The following is an 11,871-nucleotide window of genomic DNA, read 5'->3' on the forward strand; positions in this document are numbered from 1 at the left end:
ACTTTTATAAGTGAAAAATTGCCATCAGCTCATCATCAAGAAAAAGCAAATGGGCATTCAAATGAAAAAGAGAAAAAGAAGCAAAAAAGATAACCATGGATAAACATAAAAGAGAGGAAGTTAAAGACTCAAGAAAGCCCATTTCACATCAATCAAACCAAAGCAGAGATGAAGGAATGGGTTGGTGATCTTCCAAAATATCACGTGGGGCTTGTGAATATCATCAATAAGCAGGCGTGACAATAGCAGAGCAGAGCAGACCACCAAACCATTCAAAAGAAAAGGTGGGAAGACTTGTCAAACCCTATCCTATCCTGTGGTCCTAATATATATGGGCCTTGAGCCTGCTGCATTTAATATAGAGTGCCACACAACCTCTGTACCAAACTAGAGAAGAATTCAATGCTAAAGATGTTTATTGGCTGCAAGTGTAATTAACTATTGCCTATTGACAAAACCCAAGTGTCATGTAGGTTAGCAGCCCCATCTCCCATCTGTTTGTCATTGGTTGCCACATTGCAAGGAGTTATGGGTTGTGGTTTAGCTCATTTGGACTTTGAAAAATGATACCCATTTAATTAACTCATCGCATCACATCACCACATGTCTGTTCATCAATTCAAATAGAGTTATTGATTGGGTTGCACTGGATCCCTTGACAACTCTGTACATAAACATGTTTGGACAGTGATGACTAATGGACTAGCTTTATCCTTATTTGTTTATTGGACCATTAGAGAGAGAGAGATCATGTATAGTTAGCAACTTCTTCTTCATTTATCAGTAGAATTACTTTGAAAGGGAAATAGGATTGGTATTAGTTGCATCTTGTATTTGTCAAGGGTCCATTTTGGCTTTTAAACAGAAAAGTGCATTCACTTGAATAGCTTAATTTTACCACAAACTCAATTAACAGTAATATAATTGATTCTCCTCTAAGATTTTTCACTCAAGTTTTATTTTTGAATTATACATTCTCTTCTAAGAAATATAAATGATAATATGTACAGTGAAAATACATATAAAATAATATAAAATATAAAGTTTTACACTCTACATATTTGTATTTGTACTTCTTCCAAACTGAGCTTTAATAAGAGAGTAAATATGTAAGTGAAGTCATGAGGTATCATATGCTTGCACATGCCTATGAAGGGTTTTGCACAACATGTGCTGAATTAAAATCAACAGAAGTCAATTATGTATTAAAGTCTGAAAACATTTGGCCTTAGTGGCTTTTTTCTAATAAATTTTAACATATTGGCTCTCTGGATGCAATAAAAATCTGTTGCAAATACTGAACTTTAGAAAAATCCCTTGCTTAGAGGCCAAGTGATAGTGGCTGAAATGGCTGAACTTAATGGCTTATTGATCTGTAATTTAATAAATAAGTCATTAAGTAGGTTATGAACTCCTTAATTGCTGAATAGTATATTGGGTTGATTACTAGACCCTTATATATTTTAGCTCACGTACTTTAAGCCTGGTGTACTAAGATTGAAAAAGATGTTTTCCAAAACAAAAAAGGTTAGAACTTAGAAGCTACTGTAAAATTAATTAGCAAAAAAAAAAACAAATGCTTTTTATAGTTAATTTTAGGATTTAGGGTTTAATGGTTTAAAACAAGATAAAACAAGATTCAAAATCTGCATGAACATGCATATTGTATTTTGATACTATCAAAACTTTTCTTTTCGTTTTTTTTTATTTTTAACTTTCAAACTTTCACAGAGGGCAGTGTTTATGTCATTAGGCTCAGTTTGGGAAAAGTACAAATACAGATATGTATAGTGCAAAACCTTGTATGTTGTATTGCTAAACTTTGAATTTGCACACTGTATATATTTGTATTTGCACTCTTCCCAAATTAAGCTGTATCAAAATTTTCAACTTTGGTTTAAATAATATTTTTTATTTATAAATCAAGATGTGACTGTTCAACCATGGTAGGAGCGAAATAAAGCTCAAGATTAGCCCAATCAGATTCATGGGGTGCCAAACATAAACATTTAGGTCCCCTCCAGTTCTTGGGCACATCAACCTCTAGTAAGAAACCCTAGCAACTTGGCAAATAGATATGGCTAAATGACAAAAACAATTTTGAGGACATATGGAGGAGCAACATAAAGTTAAAAGCAAAATTGAAACATATCAAAGTCCTATAGAAAGGGCCATTACCAAAAGATGGTCCCCATTGTTGGGGTCTTGGGAGAGGAAGAGTGAATACAGACCCAACTTTTGGCTTTTCTTTTCCCTTCCTCCTCCAAGTGGGACTGCTCTAAGACTGAATCGGCATTTTCGTGCTTATTAGCTTGAGATTTCACCAGTGTACCAAGCAATGACCCTTTCAGAAATCTTACACATGAGGCCCATTGACCATACCACGGGCTCCAGGAGCCTGAAATTCTACAGGTTTAATCCCGCGCCTCATATTTGGAGGGGTGCCAATTGACCATCTCAACAACTGGGTCATCAGCTAGACCCAATAATTTTGAGGTGTGCTAGTAACACAGTTAAAAGAAGTGCATTCTCTCATGCTTCCTTGTCCTTGTTATTCATGACTTACCATTTTGTAGTTCTCTGCTCAAAGCTAGTTTGGGCTAAACCAGCATTCACTCCAGTTATTATACAGTGGCACAAACTGGAATAATCAGTTGCAGAGCTGCAGCAGTAGCAACAGATTGTCTTCCAATCAAAGATTTTCACCTGCCAACAAAACACATTCCAACCCGGCCCCTACCAATATAATCTCACACCGCACATCTCATATACGGCAGGTCGTCCCAGTCTCATAGTGAGATGTGCAGTGTTAGATCAATTTGGTAGAGGGTTGGAACAGGTTTTGTTGGCACAAGATCTCAACTCAAGATTGGAACACACCATTTCTGCAATGTGTGGACACAAGTCATGTTGAAAGTGTTGGAACACATTTTATTGGTAGCAGATCTTGACTCTGATCTGTATCTGTACATCTCAGATGGTGGGTCCTAGTTTTATGGTGGACATAGACCATGTTAATGAATTGGGATTTGCTCCTCACAAAGGTCTCCTTACATCGACTTCACAGCCACATCCCATCGTGTATAATATATAAATACGGGAGATATTCCTGATGTGCAGTTGAGACATAGCAGCTTTGTAACCATAGGTCCCACACATTAGACTGATGTGGTGTGCCATGATTGGCCCATTATATTATGGTTGTCCTAGAGGAATGAGATCCCCACCTGCTATAAAAGAGTTAAGGGAAGACCAAAAAAAGACAGATGAAAGTAATAAGAAATTATTTAAGAGCTTATAATTAGGATTCATTTTGGCCGACACCGTTGGGACAAGGCTTAGATGATGATGAATCCAGATGAAATTTTATTTCCCTATAGAACTTTCTAATTTGCATATAAAAAAAAAAAATCTAATTTCACTTTCTACTATGTATTCCAAACTGTGCCTTGGTTACCTTCATCTCTATCTCACATTCCCTTCTGTTATTAGGAATGGAAATGGGGCGGGGGCACAGGGCACTCCCTCTCCCCTTCCCCACCCCATAGCTAAAATACCCTACCCCATCCCTGTCTCATCCCCAGTGGCATGGTGGGGCACCCACTTCCCATCAATACAAGGAATTTCTGAAATTTTCCCTCCTGGATCAATCATCAAAAAATAAAGCTAATTTAGAGGTATTTTAGAAATATGATTATGGGAATTCCAGGTATTTTAAGAATTGGATTATGGCAATTTGGAGGCAATATAAAAATGGAATTATGGGATCCTAGAGTTTTAAGAATTCTGGGGAAATTTAGAGGTATTTTAGAAATTAATATTAAACCTAGGAATATTTTACTAGTTTACTATTAGGTTTGGGGAATTATATGCAAACCCCATCCCTAGTTTGGGACAAAAATATTTTCCTCGTCCTCACCCCATTCTGGTTTAAGATCAGGAGAAATTTGCCTCGTTCGGGGTAAGATGGGGCCCTAGTTTTATGGGAAAAATTGCCATCCCTATTTGTTATCCACTTATTTTTTTCCCTGATTGTTGGGTCTCTATGTCAAACCTAGGGCTGCAAACAAATTGAACTAAATCAGATGATGTCTACATCCAAATTTGATTCATTAATATCTAAATTTAATAGATTTTCATCATAATTGAGTTGAACTTTATCCATTTAATTTAGATCAGACCCGGATTGGATTTAGATATTGAATATCATTAATAAATGAAATTAAAAATAATCAAAATGTTAAATAAATCAAAGATGAACTTAATAATACATATACGGGCTATCAATGAGCCGATTATGGGTTAGGTCTAGGTAGAACCAGTCCCAAACCAATTATTAATCAGGACAAAATCATAGACCCAGAACCGTCCCAGTTAATATACTGAAAATAATATCTATTTATTTAAACAATAACGTAAAATTTAAATTTTGATATCATAACTTTAATAAAAAAAGATAGAAAATTACTAAATTATTTATATATTAATAAATTAAACACTTTTAACTTATATTATCTTATTTATTATGTATCAAATTTACCATTTCAAACTTAAAATATGAGAAAAATTATAAAACAAAATACTAAATACATTTAATAAAATAATCAATCTGGATTCGAATCAATTCAAAATAGATAAGAACTAGAATCAACCCAATTATTAATGAGAACAAATCAAATCATAGAATCAAAACCATTATAACCCCGACCGATTGACACCGCTATATATATCATGAATAAAATTAACTTCAAAATAATTTTTTGAAACCTATCAAACAAGGACTGTCAATGTACTATGAAAATCTAAAACCTGATTCCACATTCCATTGGATGAAAAGTTATAGGGAGAATAACTGTTCAGCCCACCTTAGAATTTTTAGCCCCCGCTGTATAGATGGGATAAATCCTGACTGTGGATTAATGCTAAATCAACGAGTAAAATGCCCTTTATAGAGGGGAGGCTACTAATAGACTATGGGGAACTGTAATTTCAAAATTCTACAAGTGGGCTGCGGTGTAACTAATAAGTACTATCAAATCAAATGACATCATATCAGATTGGATTGGAAGAGATCCAAATTGGATCGAATTACATATACGGATCAAATTTGAATCACCCTCATGGAATCGGATTCTGAATTCCAATTCAGACAAACGGCTACCATTTTCAACCCTAATCCAAACCTAGGCCCATTCTTCACCCTCTCTTTTCTCCCTTGGGCCTTGATGATTTGTCAAGCTAGATTCAGTAAAATTTTTTGCTTTATCCTGATTGACTTGGTATAGGGACACTGTTGAGGAAAGGTACTTGATGAAGTGAGTGATGAGAATTGGGACCCACCCACGAGGACAACATTTTGGTTTTCATGCACTATGCATGAAATGAGTGTAAACTGTCCCCACTCATCATAGGGTAGGCCCTAGGGGTGGCCCATGGGCCCTAGCTCATAGAGGAGATCCAAGTGTCCCTTGTCTTGGGCTGCCGTTGAATAGGATTCAAAAAAAGAGGTGGGCCATGGTACCACATGAAATCTGAGCTGTATTTTTGGAATTTCAGGTGAGGTTGGCTCAACGGTTGTTTCATTTAACATGTTCAGCCACGTAGCTTTCACAATCACATAGAGCTGGCTCTTGTGTTTTCAGGCACAGATGAATGACTAGATGGTGGGCCATGGGCCGTGAGCCATTCCAGAGAAGATGCTTTCAACTTTTCCTTTTGTGGGCCTCTCTTATTATTGGAGTGGTTGGGCCCACACCCACTGCAAGTGCATCCCCTTGTCTCTGCATGAGCTTAAAGTTTCCTATGTATTGTCCATTTATCCTACCTGTCAGTGTCCAGTCCGAATCGGATGAAACTTGTCCTATCGTAACCAGCCTGACACGTGTGGGATCACAGAATATAGAGCTGACGTGGTGTGTCATTATACCGTTAGATGGACCGATCAATGTCTAATAAATTAGCAGTTACCTAATGCCCCAAAATGGTAAACTCAAAAAAAACCTCTGTATTATGGGCGTTTGTCATTTTATTATCAAAACTATTAATAGTTGCAAATACCCCTTGATTCGGATTAGCACTTTAGCAGAACGCGATGGCTGTCCAGCTGGCTGTGGAACCAAAGATCAGATTCAATTCTCACAAGACAGTGTTCATACGGTTAGTACAGTCCCTTGCGACGCGGGATCTCCTGCCCACATTTACTCACAATACATTACCTTGTGAATTGGGAACATCTCTCCCTGCATAATACTATGTAGGATAATAGATATTCTCTATATGTGGCTGTGATGTTATGTGGACAAATGTGAATAGAATTCTCGTAAACAGGAAATCCAGACTCAGCCTTGCATTGAGAATATCTCCCCATAAAAAAACTTATAAATATGAAGATATTCTCAATGCAAGTTTGCAAGAAACTGTAGAAAGAGTGGAACCAATGACAATATTCTACATCAATAATAAATATATGCCCCACTGTGAGAGGTGTAAGGTCTACACATTTTTTGACTGACCTGGAAAGTCATCATTGGTTCTGCAGCCCACTAAACACCCATCGTATTTAACTAACCTTTCCGCTAATTGCTCCACACATGTGGTGGGGTTTTGTTTCCAAAGATAACAACAAAGATTGAGAATAGTGAATAAATAAAATAGAGAAGCATGTGTGATGGAAATTGCTAGTATGATTCTATGGAACTTGTGGAAAATTTGAAACAACAAAATATTCAACAAGAGTTCCCCTCCCCACATAATTTCATCAAATGCTTCTAATAGACACTCAAAGAAAGATTACAAGATGCATTCAAATTCAATCGATCCCACCAAAAGAAGATGAGGTCAAGGTTAATTTCGATGTATCTAGGAGTAAGGTTTTTAAATCCGGATCAGACAGAGAATCATTTTGGGTCTGGTTCATGGGTTGAATGGTCCGATCATTCGGTCTGAACGGATGGCCCATTTTGTCAAAAAAAATTAAAAATTTTAAAAACCCAAAAAACAGCCAAAAACTATTCTTAGGTTGAATGGTTGGACTGCCCGAATCAGCAGTTCGTTGATCAAATCAACGTTTTTGGTCAAATAACAATTTTGGAGTAAAACAGAACCGGTCAGATGACTGATTCCCGCTTTTTCCAGTCCAGTCTGATTTTGAAAGCATTGTCTAGGAGATCTGATGGTAAATGTGATGTGGAAGCTGCTTCTCGTGATCACGGAAGAGTTCTATTTGTTGCATGCAAAAGTGTTGAAAGGTGTTCAATGAACAGCATTGGAAGCATTAAAGTTGGCATCAAAGTTTTCACAACATCGGATAATTGTTGATGGAGATTCCAAGCTCATTGTGGATGGGCTCAAAGGTCGTGAAGAATCCCACCATGGAATGTAAAGCCCATCGTAGAAGATTGCTACGACATTTGTAAACACTCGGGATTTTCTACTCACTTTTCCTATCTATTCTTTACTTGCCGTGAATTGGAGCCACACATCTCTATAAAGAATTGAGAGATGTGTGACTACAATTAACTGCAGGTAGGAAAAGTGAGTAGAAAATCTGGGCTCATTTGTAGGAGGTTTGAGTTAACGGTAACTTTCTTACATGTAGGCCACCATTGCGGCTGACCGGTTGGCCAATATGGGGCATACTCTAGAGATTAACAATATTTCTGTCCCACTTAGGCTGCATTTGGAATTCCTTATTTTAAGGACTTCTCTCTTTTCTTTTTTTTTATTAAAATGCCCCTATAAACACCGAGTTTTTAATAACAAAAAGGAGATGATAAGTGATATTTTGTATATTTGTATACTTGCTATAGTGATAAGTCCTCAAAATAAGGAATGCCAAATGCAGCCTAAGTGGGAAAGACATATTGTTAGTCTCTAGTGTGATATTTTGTATATTTGTATACTTGCTATAGTGATATGTGGGGAATGACTTTTCCTCGCTCACTATAGTTTTGTTCTTCCTCCCTACCAAAAAAATCAGTATAAATGCAAATGTGTTTGGTTCATGAAAATGCAAAGTTTGTCTAATTTTGTATTATAGATATAAATATGAATCCAGAGATTGAATATACCTTTCTAACAGTAGTCAATTCTGAATGCAAACTTTGCTCTCATTTTTAATGCAAATATGTCTTGAAATCTGTATTTGATATCATTTTCAAGACAAAAATACACTCTTACCAAACACTAGAAAAACTGAGGAAAGTGCAAATATGCATTAAACTGGCATTTGCATTCTTAAATGTTATAGCCTTAGAACACTGGCGTTGGATATTTTGAAAAATTAGGGTATATTTGGTTTGAAGAAAAAGGTTGGAAAAGGAAGGAAAACCTATACAGGGTTTGTAAAGGTTTCCCTACCTTTTCCCTTCCTTTTCCTACTTTGTCCTTCAAACCAAACACAGCCTTAATGTCCTATGATGCACACAACCATTTTCTAAAACAAAAGGCTAAGAGGGACTCAAAGCTTTATTGATTGATACACACTTGGAAAAGTTTGGGTGTGGGGGAGAGAGGGGGCATTTACAACTTTTAATAGTTTAGGTAGTAAAATGATACACTCCATCACCCCCAGAAGGGGTATAGCAGTTCTCAAACTCCACCTAAGAAGAGATTGTAGTTAACTACCATGTTTGGGGTTATCAATACAAATTTTGAGAAATTATCTTATCACATCACATTAGATAATGAGTTCCAATTGAGTTAGCATCACCTACCAACAAAATAAATTCCAACACCCTACCAATTTGATCTAATACCGCATATCTCACTATAAAACTAGCCCCATCATAAAAGTTGGACCATCATGTATTAGATGTGTGATGTCATATGATGTTAGTAGGGTGTTGAAACATGTTTAATTGGCAAATTATCTAAACATGACATTGGATTGGTGTAGGCATTTATAATAAAAACATCAAACTTGACTTTTCATGAATAAGTGGCAATTGTACTGTACCTGTATAGCATTTAATACTATTGAAAAACCCAAAACATTTCTAATAGAAGCACTAATGATACCAAACACAACCTACAAGTCTACAATCACTAGTGAGGAACCAAAGAGCTCTTCTGAATCTCCGAAAGCAAAAACCATGCAAACATCTTCAACACAGCATCCATTCATATGTCGGGAATATCTCCCCTGCTTGTACCATTAAATTCACAGTGAGATATTTCCGATGTGCGGCTGGATGCACATACTCTGAAGGTGTTGGTGATTTTTGCTTTCAAAAGTTCTCTCTCCTAAAAAGCAAAACAATGCTCTTAGGGTGGTAACATGGTTTTTGCTTTCAAGAGATCAGTTCTCTCTTTTAAGAGCAAAATCATGCTATACAAATATTGGACCATATACAAGGTTTTTTAGGTTTTGCACGCTACATATTTGTATTTTAGCTTTAAACTGAACCAAACGGAGGCCTTATTTGGTTCATAAGAATAGAGGTCTGAAATGGGAATTGGGTAATTCTAATTCCATTCATTCTGAGTCCTGTCTGAACCAAACAGATAGAAAGGACCATTTCGATTCTGATTTCGAAAAATTTTGGTTCCGAGTTCCGACTGGGAAGCAAACGGACCCTGAAATTTAACCTACATTGAATTCCAATCTAACGGGCAAACACTATACAGTATTCCCATGTGGTGTGAGGGACAGTGACCCCACATAGAATCAGAATCCTCACAGCATATCCGAGAGCTACAGTCATAGGAAAGAAAGGCAAGTAAGAAAGAAAAACCATTCCGATTCCAATCCAACGGTTCTAAGAGCTGCAGAACACAGTTGAATTTCATCACAAAATTTCTGCTTCAATCAAATGTAGAATCTAATTTGGCATCTTAATTACACAAATTAATAATAGTAAAAGTCTTAAAAATCAAGAGCCCAAGAAAGAAGAAATCTGGAGTGGACACTGGACAGGACTGAGGAGGAGGGTGTTTGGATTGGAGGAGGTTCAGAAAATGTCGAGAATTTCCAAGATGAAGCCGTTGCAGAGTGGGCAATTCCCCCGGTTAACCCAGACCTCCCTGGAGCAAAGCCGGCAGAAGGTGTGTCCACACGGAATAAATGCCGCACCTTTATGCCTCACCATGCACACGCAGCACGCGTACTCCCCTCCATCATCGTCGTCCACGTACTCCCCCCCTCCATCTTCCACCGGCGTCACGAATGTGGACCCCACCACCCCGGCCTGCCTGTCCGTCTCCTCCAACAACGCCATCAACGATACCCTCCCCGGTGCCTCCGCCACCGCCACCGTTGAAGTCGACGGAATTTCCTCGCTTCTTGCCTCTGTCGGAGCTGCGGCATTTGATGCTGACCGTTGCATCTCTCGCTCAGCCGCTAATGCGGCCGCCAACCTTGTGAAGGCCGCTTGGTTGGGGAAAGCGGTCGCCTCCGAAGACGAGAAATTGTGCTCGGCGAGGAGGTTTGCAAGGCTGGCGGATGAATTTTCCGGTCGAACCGAGGCCACTGCTTCGGCCGGGGAAGTAGCGGCGACGGGAGGAGTGACCGGAATAGGGTCTGAAGTTTGCATTGTGCTATCCAACAGGCAGATGTTTGTAGTAGCAGTAGAGGAGGAGGAGGAGGTCCAAGCGGCGCCGCTCATGCGGCGGAGACGGAGACGGTCCTTGAAGGACTTCCAGTTCTTCTTGTTGTTGTGAGCCATGAGGGAGGAGTCTTCATGTTTGAGGATGTCGATAAGCGATCGGCTAGCCGGTGTCTTCTCCTCGCAGCCGAGCACTGCGCCTAGGGTAAGTCCCGCCAAGGCGCTTCGGCCGTCGTCTTCGTCTCTTACTCTCAGAAGATCCCGGAGGTTCGATTTATCAAGAACTGCCATCTGGTCCGACAGGGACATCCGACGACGACCGCCACTGCTTGCACTTTCCATTCAGTCTACACTACCAAATTCCAAGAACTTGACACAAACTTATAATCTTGTGGAGCAAAGAATCGATGAAACCGCCGCGGAAACGCGAAAATGACAGGTTAGAAGGAGAATCTCGTTAATACGCTTGCCTCCTTCGCAGAATCCACGATTCTCCAAATGAATTCAACAGCGGGAACCTTCGCTTCACGAAGAGCAGACAAAAGAGGCAACCCGGTCCCGGGATTAGAAAACAAAACCAGTGAAAGCGACGAGACTCGGGAATAGCAGACGAAAACCGCAAGATCCACGAACACAACACCAATCGATGGATCCACAGAAACTCTGATAATTTACCCCAATAGCTAATCCACCGGAAGTATTTTCACTGAAAATTCTGAACTTTCTAGTCGTACGCTACGAAGCATAGGATACCTTCCTTCCTTCTTTAATGCATATACCCAAAGACCAGATCTGATCTTTCTCAGCCTTATTGTCTGGAAGACAGAAAGGAAAAGAAGGAGACCGCAAATCTGCAACCAAGATGTCAGAAGAACAAGAGACAGAGCAGAGCAGAGCAGAGCAGAGAGAGAGAAAGAAAGCCAAACAAACGAAAAAGCCAGATTGAAAGAATTTCTACTCTGGCTTAGAACGAACGTAAGGAATCGTCTCTCTGTTTCTCAACTCTCAATCTTCTCTTATGCTCTCTCTCTCTCTCTCTCTCTTTCTCTGTCTTCTCATTTAATCCATAGCTTCTGTTTAACTTCTCTCAGACAGTGGAGCCGGGACCGAGTCTCATGGGAGCATGGGTCACCCGTTACTACACCTGGTTTATAGGAATATGACTACTCTAGGAAATTACTAAACTGACCCTTTCCATTCACACCCTCCTGTTTATCTTCTCTTCACCATGGTCCATCCATAGCATGAAATTTCCGTAGCTTTTAATCCTGGCCACCAAAAAAGAATCTGAGCATATAGAATCTCTATCCTTCGATTCAGTGCTCGA

General features: G+C 38.9%; 1 protein-coding gene across 1 annotated transcript; it reads right to left on the reverse strand.

Moving 5' to 3' along the window:
- Positions 1-9,720: 9,720 nt before the first annotated feature.
- LOC104586010 (uncharacterized) lies at positions 9,721-11,665 on the reverse strand. The gene has a single exon (XM_010243091.3). It carries the CDS (start codon positions 10,884-10,886, stop codon positions 9,951-9,953), a length of 936 nt encoding a protein of 311 aa, XP_010241393.1. The 5' UTR covers positions 10,887-11,665; the 3' UTR covers positions 9,721-9,950.
- Positions 11,666-11,871: the final 206 nt, after the last annotated feature.

Source organism: Nelumbo nucifera, chromosome 1 (genome assembly GCF_055504915.1).
Source record: "Nelumbo nucifera cultivar China Antique chromosome 1, China Antique-T2T, whole genome shotgun sequence".
In the NCBI taxonomy this organism is placed as follows: Eukaryota; Viridiplantae; Streptophyta; class Magnoliopsida; order Proteales; family Nelumbonaceae; genus Nelumbo; species Nelumbo nucifera.

Excerpts from the sequence above, each read along its gene's own strand:
- LOC104586010 (XM_010243091.3), bottom strand. The coding sequence starts at position 10,886 with ATGGAAAGTGCAAGCAGTGGCGGTCGTCGTCGGATGTCCCTGTCGGAC.